The sequence below is a fragment of the Dicentrarchus labrax genome, unplaced genomic scaffold (assembly GCF_905237075.1).
Source record: "Dicentrarchus labrax unplaced genomic scaffold, dlabrax2021, whole genome shotgun sequence".
Taxonomy (NCBI): domain Eukaryota; kingdom Metazoa; phylum Chordata; class Actinopteri; family Moronidae; genus Dicentrarchus; species Dicentrarchus labrax.
Genome location: NW_026136720.1, coordinates 10700349 through 10722222, shown reverse-complemented (window position 1 = coordinate 10722222; position 21874 = coordinate 10700349). Strand labels below are relative to the sequence as shown.

At 41.2% G+C, this 21874-nt stretch overlaps 1 protein-coding gene across 15 annotated transcripts in view; it reads right to left on the bottom strand.

Annotated features, from left to right (window-relative positions):
• Nucleotides 1-21874, bottom strand: part of shank3a (SH3 and multiple ankyrin repeat domains 3a) — a 195524-nt gene that overhangs the window by 64422 nt on the left and 109228 nt on the right. For 13 of the 15 annotated variants that reach the window (XR_007881177.1, XR_007881179.1, XR_007881178.1 and 10 more), the window contains 7 exons: nucleotides 20563-20679; nucleotides 12599-12676; nucleotides 12052-12118; nucleotides 11038-11267; nucleotides 10695-10864; nucleotides 1281-1462; nucleotides 807-830 (listed from right to left, as the gene is read on the bottom strand). Coding sequence is in view for 11 of the 15 variants with exons in the window: in XM_051381372.1 (XP_051237332.1) it covers nucleotides 807-830; nucleotides 1281-1462; nucleotides 10695-10864; nucleotides 11038-11267; nucleotides 12052-12118; nucleotides 12599-12676; nucleotides 20563-20679 (868 nt within the window). In the remaining 4 variants the exon portion in view is untranslated. The remainder of the gene's footprint in view (nucleotides 1-806; nucleotides 831-1280; nucleotides 1463-10694; nucleotides 10865-11037; nucleotides 11268-12051; nucleotides 12119-12598; nucleotides 12677-20562; nucleotides 20680-21874) is intronic. The other 2 variants (XM_051381376.1, XM_051381377.1) reach the window with 1 other exon arrangement.

The window sequence follows — 21874 nt, the reverse complement described above, 5'->3', positions numbered from 1 at the left end:
AACAGACACCATACTTTAAAGAAGAGGCATTAAAGCATTCAGGAGGAGGTCTGCTGGAAAAGGTTTTTAAGGTCAGAGAAGGGGGAAGACAGAAAACATCTAGGCAGGGGTGGGAACACTGCAGTAAGTAAGCAGGCAGATAGAAGGGGTCTTTTCAGTGGGTATATATGACTTGTGTTTGTTACTAACTGATTTTTAAAATGAGGGAGAGAGATACAAGTGTTTGTGTGTGTGTGTGTGTGTGTGTGTGTGTGTGTGTGTGTGTGTGTGTGTGTGTGTGTGTGTGTGTGTGTGTGTGTGTGTTTTTCTTAAAATCCAAATTGGAATTCCAAACTGACCCTTAATCTGTACTTCCTGTGCCTCTGTAGATCTGAAAGGAACATGAGAGGTCTCAGCATGAGTGCGGTGACTCTCTCTCCAGCCTTTCTGAGGACATGAGGGAACTGGTTCCATTAAGCTAATGTGGGTTTGATCCATGGTGATGTATGTGAAGTGGCAGGATGTAGGGTGTGGGGTCAATGTGGAGCTGGGTGTCTGTGGACAGGTGATAAGAGGAGGGAGAAAAGCAGTTGTACGTTCAGGGGGAAGCACTCTCAGAGAGGAGGAAGGACACCAAAAGCACACGGGACCTGTTTGAATTTGCATGCCTTCTCCTTGAAGTAATCACAGATTTATACTGAGATTGTACACATATCTCAAGTGGATTCAAACAGGACCAGGAACTAATTGCTACACTGTAGGTGTAGGGTTGACACACTGAAGTGTATGGGAGGCATACCGGGTGAGAAGAATATTATGGAGTTTACCTTCTACGTCATTACAGTCATAGTCTTGAGTGAAGCATGGATGGAAACAAAAGCACACACACAAACACATAAAAGCGAAGCCACGGCACCTCTGTGTAAAGCAGAAAACAGCACATTTACAAAGTGAATGTAATGATAATTCACAATGTCAAGCTCAAAGGACACTGAAATGACTTCCAGGTTGAGAGATTACATAACTTTGCAGCCAAAAAACACAGTGAAGTAATGGTGAGCTTTGTATCTGAGCATATGAATGGCTGCTTCTTCTTCTTTTAACACACCCAGCTCTGACAGTCATGAAGGCCACATGTTGCCACGAACTTTACATGAGACCTTAAACATCACTAGTAGAGACAGAGAGCTGGCATGCAATGAAACACAGAATACAGCAGTAGAGACAAGAAGTAGTAGTCACAGTTGTAGGTTAAGTGAGGGAATAAAACATGTAGTAACAAGTAATAGTAGATAACCTACCTTTGACTCTCTCTCCACGGTTGAGTTGGATCTCTCCCTCCCCCTGTGGCGTGTAGGGCTTCACCACGATGAAGGTACGTCCTGGGACAGCACTGTAGAGTTTGCGTTTGGGCCCACGGGGGCCCGTCAGCGCTGGAGGGGTGTGATGAGGAGGGCTTGGGTCTCTTTGCACTGAGCCGGGGCTGTAAACAAACACATACGTTACTGTGGTGATTCCAGGGAGCTGGTAGCTGAAGCCCGTGGTCACCGACATGGTTGTCAGTGGGACGGTAACTTGGTGACACCCCCTGGTTGTTACAGTGGCCAGGGAGGGATTCATAAACAAGTCCCAGTGCCTGCCGCTCAACAGTCAATAGTCAGTGTTCCATGGGAGAGTCATGAGAGGAGAGTACACTCCTCCCAACCACTCTCTCCCCCTCCTCCTCTTCTTATTCCCTCTCTTCCTTCCTTAATAGCACAGACAATATCCTTCTTGCTCCCTTTCACCCTCTCCCTCTATCTCTCCCCCCTCCCCCGCATCCTAACCGAGGTAGAAGCCGAAATGTTAAATGGTAAGATGGACTGCACTGTTTCCTCCTCTGTGTGGGTCTGTCAGATCTGTCAGGAAGACCCCCTTAGTCAGACACATCCTGAGTTAGGGCTCCAGTAGAAGCCCCCCTCCAGAGAGGGACAGAGATCCCTCGTGTGTCCACAGTCTCAACTGCTCCAGGCTGGGCTACAGATACTGCCTCGTCCTTGGGTCCTGGCTCTCCTGCTGTGGAGGAGAGAGGCTGGGTCTGTTCCCCGACTCCCGCTTCTTCTCCCGGGAGTCCTGCCGTGTCTGCCTCTCCTCTCCCCTCCACCCCTCACACACACACGCTCGCTCACACACACTCACACACACTCTGGCAATGCTGCTGCTACTGCTGCTGCTGCTGCTGCTGCTGCTGCTGCGCTCCGTAGCTCCCCTCCCCTTTGACGGCTCGCTCACACTCGCACACCACAAGCCCTCTGTGTGCATTCTAGCCGTGCGCACAGGCACATACACAGACAGCCCCCTCCACTCCTGCTAACATTGCACCTCCACTAGCATGGCATACGCCTCCACCAGCATGTTGCTAACACATCGCTGACACTCATATACACACACACTAGTCCCAGAGCACGATTGATCTCCTCCTGCCTGTCTGCCTGCGAGCGTGCATGCGCCACGGCTCCCTGAGGCAGGCTGTGAGAGTATGTGCATGTGTGTGTGTGTGTGTGTGTGTGTGTGTGTGTGCGTGTGTGAGCGTGTGTGCTTGTGTGCAGTGGGGCGGGGGGCAAAAAGCTCCAGCCCATTTGGTTTAATTGTCGCTCCTCCCTCTTTCCCTTTGCCTTAAATCCCCTCCTTCTTTCTCTCATTCTCTTGCTTCCATTTCACCCTGTTATCCCTCTCCTTCAACATTTCTTCGCATTGCATCTTCACTCTCTCTCTTCCCATCCCTCTCTGGCGGTGAATTCTAATACAGCAGCGGCAGAGCTCCGCCTAGTCTTCATTCATCACTACTTTGCCACCGCTTTGTGAGTAATTTTGACATACATCAGAAACACATGTAATACACATTATTAATGACATTAATGACAATATTTAATAAAATTAGATGCTCATATTTATGTGATCTGACATATATTGATATGTCACAAACAAATACACTGTTCATTCACTGTAACAAGTGACCCGATTATGCCCTGAACTGGGACTTTGATGCTATTCTCTGCAACATTTCCTTGAAAGACTAGAAATCTCTAAACCCCTTCATCCCTGTCTATCCACCTTTCAACCTCTTTCAGTCTCTTGCTGTTCCTCCCACAGCACGTTCAGTCACTTCATAGCTTTCATTTTTTCATACACCTGATTCCAGTCTCCTGATCCCTTTCCTCTTCATTTTCCCATCCTTCTGTCTACCCCTTTCCTCATTTCAAGCCTTGTTTGTCTCTTTCTTTCGCCAGCTCTCTATTGCTTTTCTCGCTCTCCCATCTCACACAGCCTCTCTTTCTGTGTCCCCTTCCCCATCGAAACAACGGCTTGCTGACGGCTTTACAATTACCGCAGGGACTGAGGGGCCTGGATGGCTGCCGCATTTTAATGTCTTAGCTCCGGCAGCGGAGAGGAGGGAAGGGCTGGGGAAGCAGGGATATGAGGCTATGTCAAAGTGACACAGACAGCCAAAACATTAAATCCCTTAAAGGATATCTATTTCAGTGACTCAAATCTGCCTCCTCCACTCACACACCTCTGCATCGCCATAAACCCACTGTGAGGTTACATACACAGCTTGACCCCAGATGCTCCCTGCCGTTGAGCTGATGATGGTTCAGTTGACACGTGTTATCTATGTGTCAGACAGAAGAGAGGGGCGGAGATGGTTTCTGCTCTCTTCTCAGCTTTAATTACCTGTTTGCGTTTAACGGAATAAGGCTAAAATTGGTAAACACAACGACAACATTAGAATGACCATAGGTCAGATATCAGAAATTCAAAAACATCCAGAACCCTAAAATTTGACATGGTTAAATGTCTTCTATCAAAAGTAAGATTTTACCATTTCTCACCCACACTTGTTTTTCAGCTCTAAATAGTCATTGCAATCATTAGTATTGTAATCCACCCATGAGTTGCCATTGGTAATATCTTAGATACATTTCATATCCTCTCTGGCTATAATACAATATTACAGCTCACTGGAAGAGTCTACCAGAAGTCTATGTACAATCACTTTGAAATTAGACCAAATGAGAGCCAAAAGCAACTTCTTTGTTGTTATAGTGACCAGGAAGCTTTCTAGAAAGGATTTCTAATTTATTTTTCATCTGCAGTCAAGAGCGAGATGACAAATACGCAGTGTTCTTGCCTTCATAAGTTGTATGCGTCGATATTTTTGGTTTCATGCCTATTTTGTTACATTGTTCATCTTTTACTGTTGGATACAGAATATAAAATTGTATTCTACCTAGATCTGTATATTAAGTTTCCCATAAGTAACAAAAGATTTACATATCTAATGCCTGGTGTTTACATTTTAAACATGCCACTCACTTGATGAATTTTGTATGATGACATAATTAACAGTTTTCATATGCAAACCTGTGCTGCATTTGACCAAACAGCTTTTGTTCTCTTGCTTATTTTGTTTCGCTGTATCTTCCTCTCTTTCACTGTGCCTCATTATAAGTGGCTTCTACAAGATACAGATGTAGGATCCATTACATGCACACACACACGTACACACATACACACATACACACACATACACAAAGTTCTAATGCAGTCTATTACAAAAGCTCCATCGTTTCCTAGGACACCAGCCCTGCCTCTGTAACGATGGCAACTGTCAATAAAAGCAAAGAAAATCTATCCAACAAATGCACTGATAAGTCAATAATATGAACTTGAATATCTGTAACAGTAAATTTGGCAGAAATCATTTGCCTTTTGTCCCAACTGACTATTTTTCTCTTTATATTCACACATTCAAGTAATCTCACTGAAGGAAAAACAGTGCACTACAGCTACTGAACGAAATAACAGTTAACACAGATCTCAGTGACACTGGCTCCCAATATAGTTTCAGTCTTCATGCAAATAAAGGGATAATATGCAAATGTAAATTTTATCCTAAATAGTGTACAGTATGTGGTTCTATATTGGCTATTAACTGTATATTTTTAACATTAAGTATTCATACTTTAATTTGTGAGCTGCACAAAGAAACCAAGAACAAATAATGTGGATGAGGTTTTGAAGTTTTTAACATTTTGTGTTGGTGCCTTTCACCTCCTCATCTGTGTTTTCGAGACTGGACCAAATTTGAGATTATAACAGATAAGTGACCATTATCAGAAGTATTAAAGCCAATAATTTGGGTATTCCAGCTATCAGCTGCTCGATTAGGATCAGTAAGCCCACTAAAGACAGGTTAACACCGGAATGGCTCAAGTCTAGCACCCTCAGTTTAGAAGTCAAAATCTGCTTACATAACTCTGAAGATGCAACTGGAAATGTCATTAAATGTCATTTACACAGATGCTATTAAACTAAGCAGCTTCAGTGTAGCATTTTCTCACATGACTGCCTTGCCTTCTCAGGTAAATGGCTTTTTCCTCAAATAGCCCAGCTCTCTAAGGTGAGATGAGCACATTATAAACACAGTCATAATCAGCATCACACTTTGCATCCTAATGATCATCAGTCTGTCCTTGCTTTGCTGCACTTGAATGAATATATGCTCCCTCATTCTTTCTTGCCCGACGTGGGAGTGTTTATGATTATCAAGGTGGAAGTAGAAAGTGGACTCTGCTCATTGGGCAGAAAATATTAAGGCCTGTTGATACATGGACAGCGTGTGCTTCACAGAGACTTCACCATTTAGCTAAATTTGAAGAAAGGGTCAATTGGTGTGATCAACATATAACCCTTAACTCCACCTCAGTTTGAGGAAGAGGGGAGGAAGACCGGATGTTTTCTCAAACTTTTTACACTGTGTACCACCTCCAAAAATATTATGCTCTCCAAGTACCACCATTATGACCAATGTTTAAATACCGTAGTGCAAGCCAACCCTATGCTAATTTACATTTCAGCAATCTCATGGTATTTTCATTCAAAATTCTGAAGTATTGTGACAGTACTATATTTTTTAAATTAATTCATTTCATTTAAAAAATATATTTCAGAGACTCTTCCATGTACTGCTAAAGGAAGCTTGCAAACTACCAGTGATACATGTACCATAGTTTGAGAACCGTGTAGCTTTGCCCATACTGACAACATTCATATGGTTTGGCATACTTTTGACCTACACTAAACAATTTCTCTACACTTTCCTAAGTGCACATACATACATACATACATACGTTCTCCTAATTTACTGCATTATAAAAGTATATTACAAATCACAAAACCTACTTAAGTGTATGGTGTAAAGCTTAGTAGGAATTCCTTCTAAGCTTTTTAACAAGCAAAACACCACTTGGATAACATGTACACTGCTTATCTACACCGATCAGCCATAACATTGAGTACTGACATGTGAAGTGAATAATACTTGTATCTTGTAACTATAATCTTGTTATCATGGTACCTGTCAGTGAGTGGGATATGTTAGGCAGCAAGTGAACATTTTGTCCTCAAAGTTGATGTGTTAGAAGCAGGAAAAATGGATTGAGCGACTCTGACAACGGCCAAATTTTGATGGCTAGACGACTGGGTCAGAGCATCTCCAAAACATTATCACCACCAGGGTGCCCAGGTGGTGATAACGTTATGGCTGATTGGTATATATGTTTAGCACCATGGCCAACGTCTGAATCCGAGATTAACAGGTGTATTGATACGGCGCCTGCAGTGATATAGGTGTCATATTAGATGGTAATGGTGAAGATTAAAGGCAGGGCTCTGAGATGATCTACGTTCCAGTGGTCACCTATGGTCAAGAGCTATAGTAACTGACAGAAAGAAGGAGATCATGGATATAAGAGGGTAAATTAGTTTCCTTTGCAGGGTCTTTGGGCTCAAGGGCTTAGATATGCAAGGAGTTCAGAGTAAAACGTCATGGGCACATCAAACTGAAGGAGACCCCAGGGCAGACACAGAACACGGTGAAGGGATTACATATCCAATCTGGCCTTGGAACCCCTCAAAATCCCCCAGGAGGAGCTTGAGAATGCGGCTGGTGAGAAGGAAATCAAGGCTACCATGGTTATCCCCCCGCTAGCACGATATGACTGGAATGAGTGGCAGAAGATGCTTAAGAGTGTTAAGGTACCTGAGGTGCTGGCATGTTTTGGTTTTGTGCCTTTAATTACTGGCAGCCACCATATTAAGAAGAGACCATTTATAACCCACATCATCATAATTTGATGCATTCTCACCCTGATTAATTAACACTAAGAATCAATTCATTTAATCAGTTATTTATGTTATTGCTGTAAAACTTATACCTGCTCAATGTTGCACGACATGACTGTACTGGAGAAAGAATAAAAAGACACTTGGATTAGTTATTAGCCTATCAGCATCAACTGAGATTATCATGTGCACAGACCAATACCACTGTGTACTCCTTGATATAGATTCTCCACAGGTGCAACAGAAGAAGATCCAACTCTTTATTTCCTCCTCCTCCTCTTCCTCGCTATTCCTGTCCTCTTTTCTTTTCTGTGTACCTCAGCCCTTTGGCTGTGTTAAGACGGCATGGATAATCTACACACCAACAGCCACTGGTGTGACTAATGCAAGAAAGAGGGAGGGATATGGGGTGAGAAAGAGGTGAGGAGAACAGCAACAAACAAATAAAGAATTAAAAAGGTGAAGGGAACGGGACACCTCAATGTTGGGCCATAATGTTGCCCTTATACAACACATGACGGGATCATGATGATGACATTTTCTTGCTCAGAGAAGACTAGTTCAGCTACCACAACAATCTTACTTAACACGTTTTAGGTAATGTTTTGTCACTGAATCTTCATTTGAAAGGAAGATTTGGTCCCGTGTCCAAATCTCCTCCCACACTTCAAAGAGAAAGCGTAGCAAAGCTTATCTTGACATTCAAACATTTTGTCCAACCAATGGCCTCAGTGTGGTTCAACAGAACCTGTGCACACGGACAAATCTCCATCTCTTACCAAAATCAGAGGGTATGCAATAATTGTTTTTACCCAATAAATCCTGGTGAAGTACAAATGTTACAATAACAGCAAAGGAAGTTGGATTATATGTGAACTATGTGTTCTCTGCTGAAACAAAAGCAACATACTGGAAATAGAAAAGATAAAAGTTGTTATCTTCTGTTCAGTAATTTTTGTCTTTCTGACAGCTTGAGAGCTTTTCTTCCAGACCAAGACTGATAACTTGGTCCTGAGGTGCACAACTCAATATCACAATTTCTTACACTGACACTGTCAAAGACAGTGTCCTCTCGATGATGAATTACCCCTTTGTATTGACAGCACGTCAAGGTAAGTAGCCAATTAACCTCTTATGACACAGGCAGATATGCTTTTCTCTAAATAAACTTCTGCCATGTTATCATATTATCACCCAGTGTCATGTCTTATTATATTGTCAACTACATGAGCTGGAATGATTGCTGCACTTACACTTCCACGCTTTCTTTGTGTGATTTGTCTGTTTATCTTCCATGATCTAGTCTCCATGATCTAGTCTCATAAGCCAGTCTGACCTGATCGTTCTGTTATATCTATTGTTTCCATGTAAACTTTCTGCTGAAGCCTGGCCTAGCTATTGAACCCTGGCAGCACTGCACACGTGCACTGAGGAGGAAGTGATGGCGAGTTCCACAGGAACTTGCTGGAGTCTGCCGTTGGGCGGGCTGTTGACCAGCCAAGCTAATTTCACACTCCCCTGGTATCCATAATGCCTCTAGAGTTACCATGGGCATAAACAGAAGGTCAGAGAGAGAAACAGAGAGAGGGAGGAGAAATATTAGAGAGAAAATATTCAAGGACAGCATCAGTCTCACTTGGGTGCAAGTTCTGGCCATGGAGACCAGCTGCTCGTTTTGGGTTTTTATACATTCACCTCACTTTAATACTTGGTGTAAGGGTAATGCACACTGAAGAACAAGGTCTCAACTCCCTGTGTACAGAAGGCCATTTAGGCCAGGACACAGCGGACATACTAAACCTGCTAGCCTCCTTTTTTCTTTCTCACTTCTCCTTCCCTTTCTTCACACTCTGGCTAACCAACCTTGTACGAAATGAGCACAGTGTCAGAGAAAAACACACGTTTTTCTGTCAGTTAACGTTAATGCCAGTCATGCCAGATAAAACAGAAGAAGATACACTTAATTTGTTACCATTATGGGGCAGAGCATTTGACAGAAATAGAGGAGGGTAGTTTAAACATTCCAGTGTGAATGTATTAATGATTTAAACTCACTTAATATAATTCAATTTAATCCTTAATCCAGAGCTTCAGTTTTTATGCTGTGTAATGTGTGCATGTTACATGATTTAATAAAGGATGTTGACTGCTCTCTGGCTGCAAACCATAGATTAATAGGACAGCGTGTACGTGTTTGTGTGTGTATAAATGACAGAATGAGAGGTAGAGAGAGAGTCTTTGATGGATGGAGTACAGTGACAGGAGAGTATTAGAGGGAGAGGGGAGTACGGCTGGAGCGGTGCCTGTAATGCAATTCCCCTGTCAGACATCAGACTGTTTCACACACATACACACAGCGTGTGTGGCATCCAGGAATCACTTTAGGTCTGTGCTGTATGTACTATAGGTGATCTTGCTCTGACATATGATCATAATAAAAAGGTGTCAGTAAACCACTTAAATCTACCGCTCCAAGATGTGATCAGAGCACTAGTTTACTGTGCAGTTTGTCTAATGGTTCAGTGTACAAGGTAGGAGATTTGTTCCAGCACCCCAGCAGCACAATCCTACATCCGTGGATTTATGTATCAATCGAGTGACAAGCTGTTTTGAACTGAGAGGCCCGTCCAATGACATTACTCATAGGTCTAATTTCAGAATGTATCCTCAGTCTCTCAATCTCTATCACACAAACTGATACACATTCACAGCTTGGCAGCCTTCAATTGGTCCCCACGGTGATCATTATTAGCCGCTTTCCATCTGTCTATCCCTGAACTGTGCAAGCACCCATGCCCATAGCACTGTGCAAGTGGTTGTACATACACGTTCACAAATAGGAACACAGAGACAAACACACAGATTGTAAGTATGTTATTTGCCCTCTGTCCTCCCAGCAGGACAAATGGTGCATTTCATCCTAGCCTGTTACATATATAGGGCTGTTGTCTGTGCCACACACCATTCCACTGATCATTGCCTTCATATCCGGACAGGGGCACAGGCCACACAACAACTACACCAAATGCAATTTTAACAGACCTCATACTGACCAGTATTTCAATCAGTCACTATAAATCTGATATAAATGTATTACCATACTGATTAAATTCCCAGTTATGTTTTAAATAGATGACCCAACAGGGCAGGTTGCAAGTACAGTTAAACAGGAAAAAGACTGTCATATGTGCCTGGGATTGATGTATGAATAAATTAAGATTTTGCACTGATTGATGTTATGTCATGTTTATCACCAGTAGCAGACGGTAGCAGATGGAATAAGATGCAGAATGCCGTCTGGTGACTAACAAGTGATTCAGACCCATCACATGGGGCTTTTTGCTTTCTGAATTTTGGTTTAAATAATTAAAGTGCATAATCACAAGGAAATCACAGATTATCGATTTAAAGTGAATAGCTGCCAAGATTGTAAGTGTGAGACGTGAATAAGCAACAGGAAGAAAGAGATTTGTCTGTTTAAAAAGCTCTCTAAAAATGTGTTTAGTTGAGTAATCACTCATACCAAGGTCAAAGCAAATCTTACAGACCTGAGTCTTCCACGATGACCATGCCCATGAGGGTAGCCATGGCTGTGGGACCTTCTGGGAACTGGCTTGTCTTCTTCATGCATGTGATGTAGCGAAGGAGAGCGGGAATGGGAGGATCTGGAGCTCCCTGTGCTCTGGAGACTGCTGTCGGGAATCTCTCCATGACGGCTCTGACACAGAGTAGATAAAGAAATTAGTATCAAGTGCACTTGTAAAACATTGCAATCGTCTTTGTGTAACATATGGACCATTTGCTGGTTTGTCTACTCCCAATTTCATGCTAAAATGTGAGAACACACATCTAAAAAAATTCACCTGCACAGCCTCACTAGCTCTATCTTACCTCTCCAAGGCTGCTGTGCTGCTGCCCAAGAGCTGGCAGACTACGCAGTGAGGGAACAGGCGAGTGACCCTGACGGCCACGGATTTCTCTGGGGGCCTGACTGTGGATGTGATCGTGGTCCCCATTCAGGTTGTTGTCACTCGCAGAGCGGAGCAAGGAACGTGGTGAGGGCAGGGGGCCAGGCAACGTGCGTCGACGGTTGGTGTAGGAGGGGGTCTCCCTGAAAGGCACTGAGAGACAAGAGAGACACATTCATGCCTGGAGCATCTCTTAACAGACTCACCATGTCATATGAAGCTACTGTAGCAAGCAGAATTAACAGAATACTGGGTGGCACTGATATTCAAGTAGGTTTTCTTATCAAGCTTATCAATCATCATATTTTATTACTGATGACTGAAGAACAAAGGACCAAATGCAAAATAAGGAAAACTGTAAAAGATCTTTGATAATTGCTTTACTAGATTTTTTTTGTAACTGTGAATTATATATTCTCATAATAAAAAATTTAAGCTTGCTAAAATAATTAACAGTGTGTGTTTAAGTTCACACATACATTACCAGCACTTGGCTGTGTAAAGTGTATCTATAGTTGGCACAATTATCATTAATAATGAACGAGCCATTAAATCCAAATATTACACGTAATTCCTATTTTAACCTGTTTATTGTTAAAAGAGATTAAACACATAAATAACACTATGTCACAATGCAGAAAGTGGGGTATTACACCCTGTCCACACTAGATGGCAGAGTTTTCCTGTTTGTTAATGTCACAGGTAAACTCCACTCAACATGGGATCCAATATACCCACGAAACCCTCTCCACATTCTATACATTTCCTTCTCCTTTCCTTGATTTCCCCACACCTCTGTGTATAATCTGTAATCCTTTAGATTCTCCACTGTCCATGCTTAGCCATTCTTCAGGCTGACTTACTGACTTACATTCATGTTTAAATATATATAACACTGAGCGAGCCTGGTAATAAACGACCACTTCTGTCAACTTACCAACATCTGATACTTTGTGGACCTTTATGATTTCAGCCAGATCAAAGTTTCCTGCTATAATAGCCACCTAAAGGAGGGGAAAAGAGAGGACGGCAGGGAAAGGAGAAAGGGATAAAAACATAAGTGATGGAATATGAAACAGGTAATTTTGAACCTATGGAATAAAAAAAAACAACTCACAATAATAAATAAACATAAATACATCCATTTTTTTCCTCTCACTCACTCTTTTGTCCTTTGCTGTGGCAGATGTGTAAAATCTATCAGCCTGCCTTGTGTACAAACAAATTAACTTTGATCCGCACCAGAAATCTGTGCCAGTGTCAATTTCACACGGACTTCAACAATTAGAAAGGCCGGAATTCAGACACAGAGCGTGTGGGGGTGGGGGCAGTTACACTGCATACGTTTTAAGTAGCAATCAACATATTCAATGAGGCAGCATTAGGCTGTGTAAGACAAGTCATTCAATCCATTCAGCTCTGACATGCCAAAGATGCCAGGTGTGATAATTCACACAGTAACATGCAGTGGATACCACACGTACCTGAAAGGCGGTCTGGCTGTTGTAGTTCTTTATCTCTTTATTGGCCCCCCGGAACAGGAGAACTCGTGCACAGCTATCCTGAATGACAAGAGAGAAGTATGTATTTGGCTAGGTCTATTAAATGTCACTGTATTTGATCTTACCATATGCAACAAAACACAGACACCCCCCCCCCCCCACACACACACACACACGTATGGAGCTCCTGTGGGTGCCATTTCCAAGTTTCTAATTGGTCTCTCTATTAAAAAGGTGGGTGGTATACAAAATATAAGTTATGTGCCATGAAATAGATTTTGGCTATGAGTATAGACAGGATTTTAAATGTCACATCAGAAAAAGTGCACCTAAAGAATCAAATCAACTTCCTTTGTGTCAGCTACTGCAGCTATTAATAGCAATATCACTGACAGAAATTCACAAATATTTACCTATTTTGCTAAAAAAAAATGGATGTGTAAATGCTCAAAAGAAAGAGAAGGTGAAAAAATGGACAACAAGCTGCTACAGAGGCAGGATTAAATGATTACAAACTAGTTTGAAAAAAACCTTAGTATTTGGTGGACATGACTTGGTTTTAAACGGTTAAATACAATTATTGGGGATGTGCAAAAGTCACCTCCAAAAGAAACAAGTATCTGCAAGTATGAGAACTTAAGCCCTTAAGAAACCCTTGTGCTGTGCATGTGGTTGACTCCACAACCTAACATAAGACTATGTAGGTTTGACCACTGAAGAGCAGAGTGTCACCAATACCAACCCAAGTTTTAAGAAGATCCAGGAGAACAGCAGTGTTGTACTAGAAGTGATTGCTGGTTATGTTTAAAGTTGGACACAATATATCTCTTACTCCACTGTAAAGTCCATTATCAGTGTATGTGCACTGGCAGCTTAAAGTTTTTACATCACGTATAAATTGCAAATTGGACCTGGATTGACTTCCAAACTATTTGTGATGTCAAACATCATGCTCCTAGGACCTGGCCTTTAAAAGCCCACTTTTGGTTTTGTCATGTTGAATTGAATGAAGGGTGCACAAACTACACAACTGATCTCAGGCCAGGTGTACTGATTACAAGCTTATTACACTTGGAGAAAATCCAAGACTGGAGAATCGCATGAGAAGTCACTGTGGGGCAGACTGCAGATAAGCCAGTAATGGAAGGACATCATACCTACTACAGCTGGGAATCTACATAAAGACATAAATCCCATTCCAACTGTACAGTGGCCGAGATTAAGTGAAACGTTGTGATTACTATTGCTATGCAATATTGTTACAAATTATGTTACTCAGTGTCCTTATGTTTTCACCGTTACCATGGTACATGGCTTTTGAAATTCGCTGATACCTCTCGGCCACTGTACAACTGGCATTGGTGAAAACAATGTATTTACAGCATGTAATACCAATATGCAAACATTTCACCCAAAGCAAAGCAACCTTGAAGTTATATAGCAGCTGTTGCACAGCACTGTAAAAAATGAGAGAACTGAACAGTACATCTTTTGGATCATTATCTTTCTCCAATATACATATTTTTTTAACTTCATACTGCAACGTTTTCACATTCCCTGGTCGATATTTTGCACATTCCTGAACATATAAAATATCTTAACTGAAAATTTGTTAGACACACATTAGAAAAAGCACAAAACAAACATCATTACTTCACAACCATACATTGTGTCTCTTGTGTGTCAGACTATTGCCATATTTTTTGTGTGTAAATGAGCACAGGCCCCTCTGGCAAAAAACAGCCCAATTGTAGATTGACAGACATGGTTATGTGTCCATGTGCTGGCTGGGTGAGGATCAATATGTAATTTAACACATAGCAGAATTAACAGGACTAGCGTACCATCTGCAGAATGACTCTGGTGACTCTGTCACACATCCAAGGACATGCACGCACAGATTAATTAAACATATGGTTCAGTTAATATTAATAATATTGTGATTTTACTCATCAAATGTGTTATATCTGACAAACCACTTGATACAACGATCAGCCACCTCGGCACCCTGGTCATTCGCTCCCTGTGTGCATCAATGAACCTTGGCCCCCCCATGACCCTGTCTCCGGTTCACAGCTTTTTGTTCCTTGAACCACTTTTGATGATAGGTACTGACCACTGCAGAGAGGAACACCCCACAAGAGCTGCAGTTTTGGAGATGCTCTGACCCAGTCGTCTAGCCATCACAATTTGGCCCTCTCAAAGTCGCTCAAATCCTCACGCTGCCCATTTTTCCTGCTTCTAACACATCAACTTGAGAACAAAATGTTCACTTGCTGCCTAATATCTCCCACCAACTGACTGGTGCCATGATAATGAGGTAATCAGTGTTATTCACGTCACCAGTCAGTGTTCGGATCAGTGTATACTACTCTATGAGGTTAAGACTGATGCATTAGAGCACCCTCTTCTGGTAAAACACATAGATTGTAGCTACGTGGGTACTATCCCCGACTCTGCCCTGAAGTGAGCAGGGTGTATAAACAGCATGGTGTCAACTGGGACACAGAAAACCTACATGAACATGAAGTCCATGTAAACATAGATGCTGAAGAGATGGGGTTATTTGTAGACAGAACAGGTGTTATGAATAACGCATTATTACTCTTGCTGCTAATAACCCATAGAGCCACTAAACCTATATTAGATAAACACCTACACTGTTAGCTTAGGTAATTGCTAACCACCCATACATTATGCAATTGCATGCACAATGCACACACACACGGACTCACACGCACATACATGCGCACATACATACATATGGGGGGTGAATGTGGAAGACACACACACAAGCACAGTCGTGTGATTATTTACCGAAAGTCCCACATGTGTATATTTATGTGTGTGTATGGGTTGTCAAATTAATCAACCAACTCATATTGAATGCCTCACTAGCACCTACGTCTATGAACTGTCCAAACATCTGAATGCACACCAACAATATACACAGACTCGTAATAGAGACACAGGCATTGTACAGCGTAGCTGTTGCGTTGCCGGTTGTCGTTCCATATACATGTGATGTTCACATGAACAGGACAAGCGCCTACACACCTAACCTTGCACATATATCGAGAAAGCTCATTAACCATATTTGGAGGTGGGGGTGGAAGTGGAATAGTAGTGAAAACACTACACTACTAAATAGAAGATGTGGCGCTGTCCATAGTACTGAAAGCAAAAAACAAAAAAGCCCACCCAACCCAAAATTATATTATGTTATAATATTATTATTATATTATTATTATTATTATTATTATTATTATTATTATTACATTATTATTATATTATTATTATTATTATTACTACATTATATTAACATTAAGTTAAATAATATAGGCTCAGTCACTTAGTATAAAAGCCAACAGGTTCTCTGCAAATGTACAGATAAAAATTTAATATGCTAATTTGTTAAATGTATTTCTTTGAATTCTTTCCTTCAATTTCTTCAGAATTAAAATTAGCATATATTTAAAAGGTGTACATGGATAAACAATAAAACCCCAAAAATATTGCAGGCATTTTATTAGGAAATGTAAGCTTAATGTTGATGTGAGGAGAGCACAACCTGCAGGTCTGACTCTGACAGGCAGTTTATTGTCTTGTTGTCAAGTATACCAGGGAGGAGAGAGCCACATCACACAAACATAATACTGGGAGCACACAATACCCCAGTGAATGCGCTATTGGACAGTAATGGATATCTGTCTTCCAAAAGCAGCCAAAAGCTTTCCTTTAAGCCATTAGCAGAGTAGTGTAGAGACTGATTTTAAGTTGGTTGGGTATATTTGCAGACAAAACATAAGCTGTAATAATAATATAAATGTTTTCATCCAAATGAGTCCATCTGGCTCACATGAATCTCACAATTTACATGCAGGTTACAAGATGTTAACCTTGCTTTATTGTGCCGTCTGGTGTCGATGTTTAAGACGTGTTCCCTTCTTAAAAAAGACCAGTGTGTAGTTTTTAGTGACATCAAGCGGGGAAGTTTCAGATTGCAACTAACTGAACACTGCTCACATCTGTTTTTGATGACCTAGGAATGATAACAGGATGTGAAGTGTGTAGGAGAAACTATGGTGGATGCAAAACTTGCAAAAACCGTCAGTTTAGTCCATATTTACAGCCAGTGTTTCATGTGTCCGTTCTGGGCGACTGTAGAAACATGGCAGTTCAACATGGTGGCCTTCATGGAAGACGACCCGCAGCATCTGTAGATAAAAACATCTTGTTCTATGGCAACCGGCCTTTTGAATAACTTTCTGTGATTTTTGTATTGTATTTATGCATTTATGGTTTCATTGTTGTGTTGCCTATTGTTTGTTGTCTGATGGTGATGCTGGTTGTACATATACTGCTGACTGTACAACAAATTGCCTTTTTGGGATAATAAAGCTACCCTCGGACCTTCTAAGGTAATGAAAACAACAATTCCTATATTTAGGTGATTATACACAAATAAAAACATGATTATATTCCATTGCCAATAGATCATCCCAAATGTTACACACTTGTCCTTTATATAAACAAATCAATGAAGGTTTGAGAACTGAATTTTTGAATGTGTGCCTTTTAGAGGCATTCCACAGTCTTTTGCACAGTTGCATAGCAAACACAGACACATGGAGGCCAATTACAGTTTGGGCCATCTGTCTTGCTTTTCTCTCCCAGGCTTCCTATAGGAATTCATTAAAAAAAAGTATTCCAGTAGTCCTCACTATGGTTTGCTACATGTGATTACATGAACTTCATAGGAATACACATTTAGCTAAGTCAAGTACTTGACAGTAATGACGCGGGTCAGTCATGTGTAAAGAATGTGACAGATGGTACCTCTCACAGCCATGTTTATACATTTGAGGATTCCTTCTCTCATTAGAATTGAGGGAGCAGATTTGGCATCCATAAACTGAATGTAGAGCTTGTTTTTACATTGAATTGTGACTAACATCTAAAGCACTAAAGATGCATGATTTAAGGCACAAACGTTTTAAATGAGAGCTGAATTCTTCCTCATTATTGTGCACAACAACAGCATAATGTAAGTAGTGTAGCATGAAATACAGTGATGCTTCGGATATACAGCTTACTATACTTTTGTCCCAAGATGTCATTGATCTGACTGGTTTGGGCAGTTCTGCGTGTGTCTTGCGCCACCTTGCTTTAATTTTGCTCATCAGTGTTGTCACCACTTGCGATTTCCTACTGTGTCCTTTCTCACTCATTCCTCCAACCACCTCCCATGAATCTGTCTGCCAGGTAAAATACCCCTGCCAAGCATCCATTCACTGCTGCTAATCACATCTGCCAAGCTAAAAGCCTGGTCAGTAAATGTTAATAGCCCAACCAGACCCCTGGTTTGGGATTGTCAGCCCACCGATCAAGCTTATTATGTTGCCGATTATGTTATGTGGTCATTTATCCACCCTCTCCCACCGTCGTCCATCTGTCCCTCTTTCTGAAACTCTCTCTTTTCTCTCTTCCCATATGGATATATTGATCTTTTCCACTGGACTGCTAGTTTCACAGTCAATTCTACCAACCTATTTCTTTTTGTAATGGTACATAATCACCTGAGCCAGGCCTGTTTCAAGTCTGCTGGAACCCAGCTAAGAGACATTGTTTCTGGGATCAATCAACTCAACATGGTGTTCAGCCTCCACTGGCAGGATAACAGCCATCCTTAGCAGTGAGAGCACACAAGGGCTGGGACAGGGTTCATTACCAGACTGTAGACTTAGAAGTTGTACAACTAACTGTAAATTAACCTATTCATCCATTTCACACACACACACACACACACACACACACACACACACACACACACACACACACACACACACACACACACACACACACACACACACAACCTCTTCCTCCTCTGAGAAATGGAACATGTAATGACTTCAGTCACATGGATGTGTTAGGAGCAGCTTGTATTAAGTTTTGATGCTGTGATTCCCAAACCCATTCTGACACACACTCTCTCTCTCTTCCTCCATGCTGTTCCAGTCCAGTTGAAGCAGGTCAGTCCTCATGACTGGAATAAGTGAAGCAGTACACAGTTACAATTACAACACACAAACACACACATACACGCATGCACACATTTTTCATTTGTTTGTATGCAAAAGAGAAAGAGAGAGAGAGGGGTAATGTGCTCATCTAATGTTCATGAACCGAGCACTACTCTCTATTTCCCAATGAAGCAGCAGAAAAGCCTCTTCCAGCATGCCCAGTTACATGTTTCTCTTCAGCAACCTCTAACCAAACAGGACAATGTGGCGCATGGGCATATTGTACCTAACAACACTCATCATTTTCCCAGGAGTATGCTGGTTTTCACTGCCCTCATCTACCAATGTCCTCCTGCTCCTCTTCTGATATGGAACACATTCATTCATATCTAAGCGATACACTGCATTTATTTTTTTCCTGTTACAACCTCGTAAGAAAACGTAAAATCATATTAGTTTTTAAGCTGCTACTAACTATTTAAGTTTCTCAATATACCACATAGTGCGTGATACAAATACTACCACCACTAGATATGCACAAACAATTTCCCTCAGAGGAATCAAGCTGATGCTGATTGTTGTGGAAATCATAGAAAATAACAAAGGATAAAGTAGGAAATGTTCTATATTTTTCTTATGACCAACAAATCATATGACAAGACTAGATGGAAACCTAGTATGTGGCTAGACAGTGTTTCCTAGTTTGTAATACTGAAAATAATGAAACATTGCAATACTTTCATCAGAGGCCATTCTGCAGGCTGGATGGGAAGCTGGTAACTCAAAGTACATTCCCTAATGTTCACGCCTATTTTATTTGAGAGAACAACAGCTGATCGGAAAACTCCCAACACTCGACCAACCAATGATATAAAAATGAACATGAATCAATCCCATAAAAAAGTACTGCCTGTCTAGTGAAAGCCTGATATAGCATATTCCTCTGTACCATAGACATATATTGTTGTCTTAAAACTATTAAAAACAGTCAGTGTTGCACTGGGTGACATTAATTATCATTACTACCAACACAGACACTATAGTTTCTTTTGTGTCAGAGCAAAATAACTGATAAAAAATGCCAGCTTTATCTTTTAAAATATGCTGTGCAAAAATGATTGTAAATGGAGACCAAGGTAAGAACCTGATTGTCTACTCAGAGAGTTTGAGGTTGTCACTATAGTATAAAAAATCAAAGGTGGTCTTTGGTCCTTAAAGATTTCCCTGTAAAACTGCACACAGTCCCAGTCTGGCACGGATTTCAGTCTGATCGAAAAATCGACAAACAACAACAAAACTATAGCATAAACAGTTTGCTGCTATCATCCAAGTTGCAGCTGACAAAGTGCATTAATGTGCAGTGAGGACAACCCACTTGGGAGAAATATCCCTGATCTTTGGCCATTTTGGTGCCACACTCCCACCTGAACCACTTCTCTTCAATCTCCTCTTTCAGTCCATTATCACAACAGGCAACAAATACAGTGGAAATAATAACCAAGTAGAGGATACCTCTGCTTCAGACTGTCACTCAAGTACACACAAGTGTGCATGTGCGTGCAAACACACACAAACGTACAGTGGCGAAGCACGGCATGAATGGTGATTCAAATCAAAAGGCCCTATGCAGTAACAAGTCTCTGCATTGCATAAGTGTCCTTGAGCAAGACACTGATGCCCCACCATGTTCAATGCTGCAGCACATCGTCTCTTCAACAAGCAAAAAGACAAAAACGTACACGCTTGCATATTTACATAATGCCCAATTTAGATACAGACATGTCAACCCCAACAACCCACAGAACACTGATACTCAACAATTTCAGTGCTTTTGGGTCATTATTCATACAAAACTGTATGGTTAAGTTTAAGCAACTACAACTTCCCAAGCACACAATAATATGTATTTTAAATAACTGGTACCTGGTTGTAGAGAGCACACACATGCAGGGCAGTGTTTCCAGATGCATTCTGGGCACTCATGTCAGCTCCGTAGAACAGCAGGTGTTCCAGGTGTTGCACGTGGCCATAGCGGCATGCCTGAAAGGACAAATTCACAACTTTACTCTTTTTACAAAATTAACCCTTGTTTACTTACGAAGAAAGCACAATGTCTATGAGTCGACTGTACATGAGTAGAACAGCATATTTTACAGTGATATTTGTTGTACTGAAGAGGAACAAGAAATGATGTATGTAAAAGCGTGACAAATGTCTCACACTGGATTTTGAGATGTAATGGGTGTGTCAAATAAGTAAAAAACACATTGTTGATGCTGCATACACAATCAAGAGTTAGGCTGCACCTCCCTCTGTCTCTGCCTGAATATGCTCATGTGGGAAAATGCATTCAAGGATAAGGTTATGTGAACAAGAAGCAAACAGTATTATGTTGTGTTATTCCATGTTAATTTTTACATGAAAACAGCACAGTATTTCATGTTCATCCTTATGTATTCACATGGGCCATCAGCCGCAGGCCAAATTCTTTGGGAAAGAGGCATATAATAATGTGATTTTCTTTGTTCAAGTCAGTTGTATCCTGGGACAACTCGGTTCGCTTGTATCCTGTGTGATGCAAATAAATATTGCACGTGGAGTGGAACTGTCAATTCTGTGTCACTATTCTGGGTTCCTTCGGCAGTAGTTTGTGGTCTCTCACTATAGTCAGATAGCTAAAAGTTTAAGTGAGATAGACATCAATCAAGATCCATTGAGGCAAGAAAAATTATACCACAACAATCACACACAAAAGGTACCCCTCTAAAACAAAAACATGGAAACCTCAAAAATGTTAAGAACTATTCAATTTTTTCATGGTGTTTTTCCTTGGACTAATTCTCCTCACTCAAGTTAAGCAAGAGAAAACATTGTTTGTATCACCTGTGGCTGTCAGCTTCTTCAGCTTCTTTGTTTCACATAACCGTGAGCAAAAAAACGTTTCATCTAATCAAAATGTCCTCTCTCCCTCCCTACTCCATGGTTTTGTCCTGTGTCATTGACAAGAAGCACACCAACTCTCCCCAGCAATTGTTTTCTCTCTCCTGTGTTCTGTCTCGCTAAGAGTGTGTGACAGCAGTGAGGCAGCGCACAAATGATGCTGGGATTGTTGTTGGTTATCAGACCTTCAGCAGTGTATCCTATTGTACACGATATATACCACTAGAATACCAATGCTGAAAAGGACACAGAAAAAAGCAGACAAGATGAGAAGGTTAAAGAAATGTAATAGGGA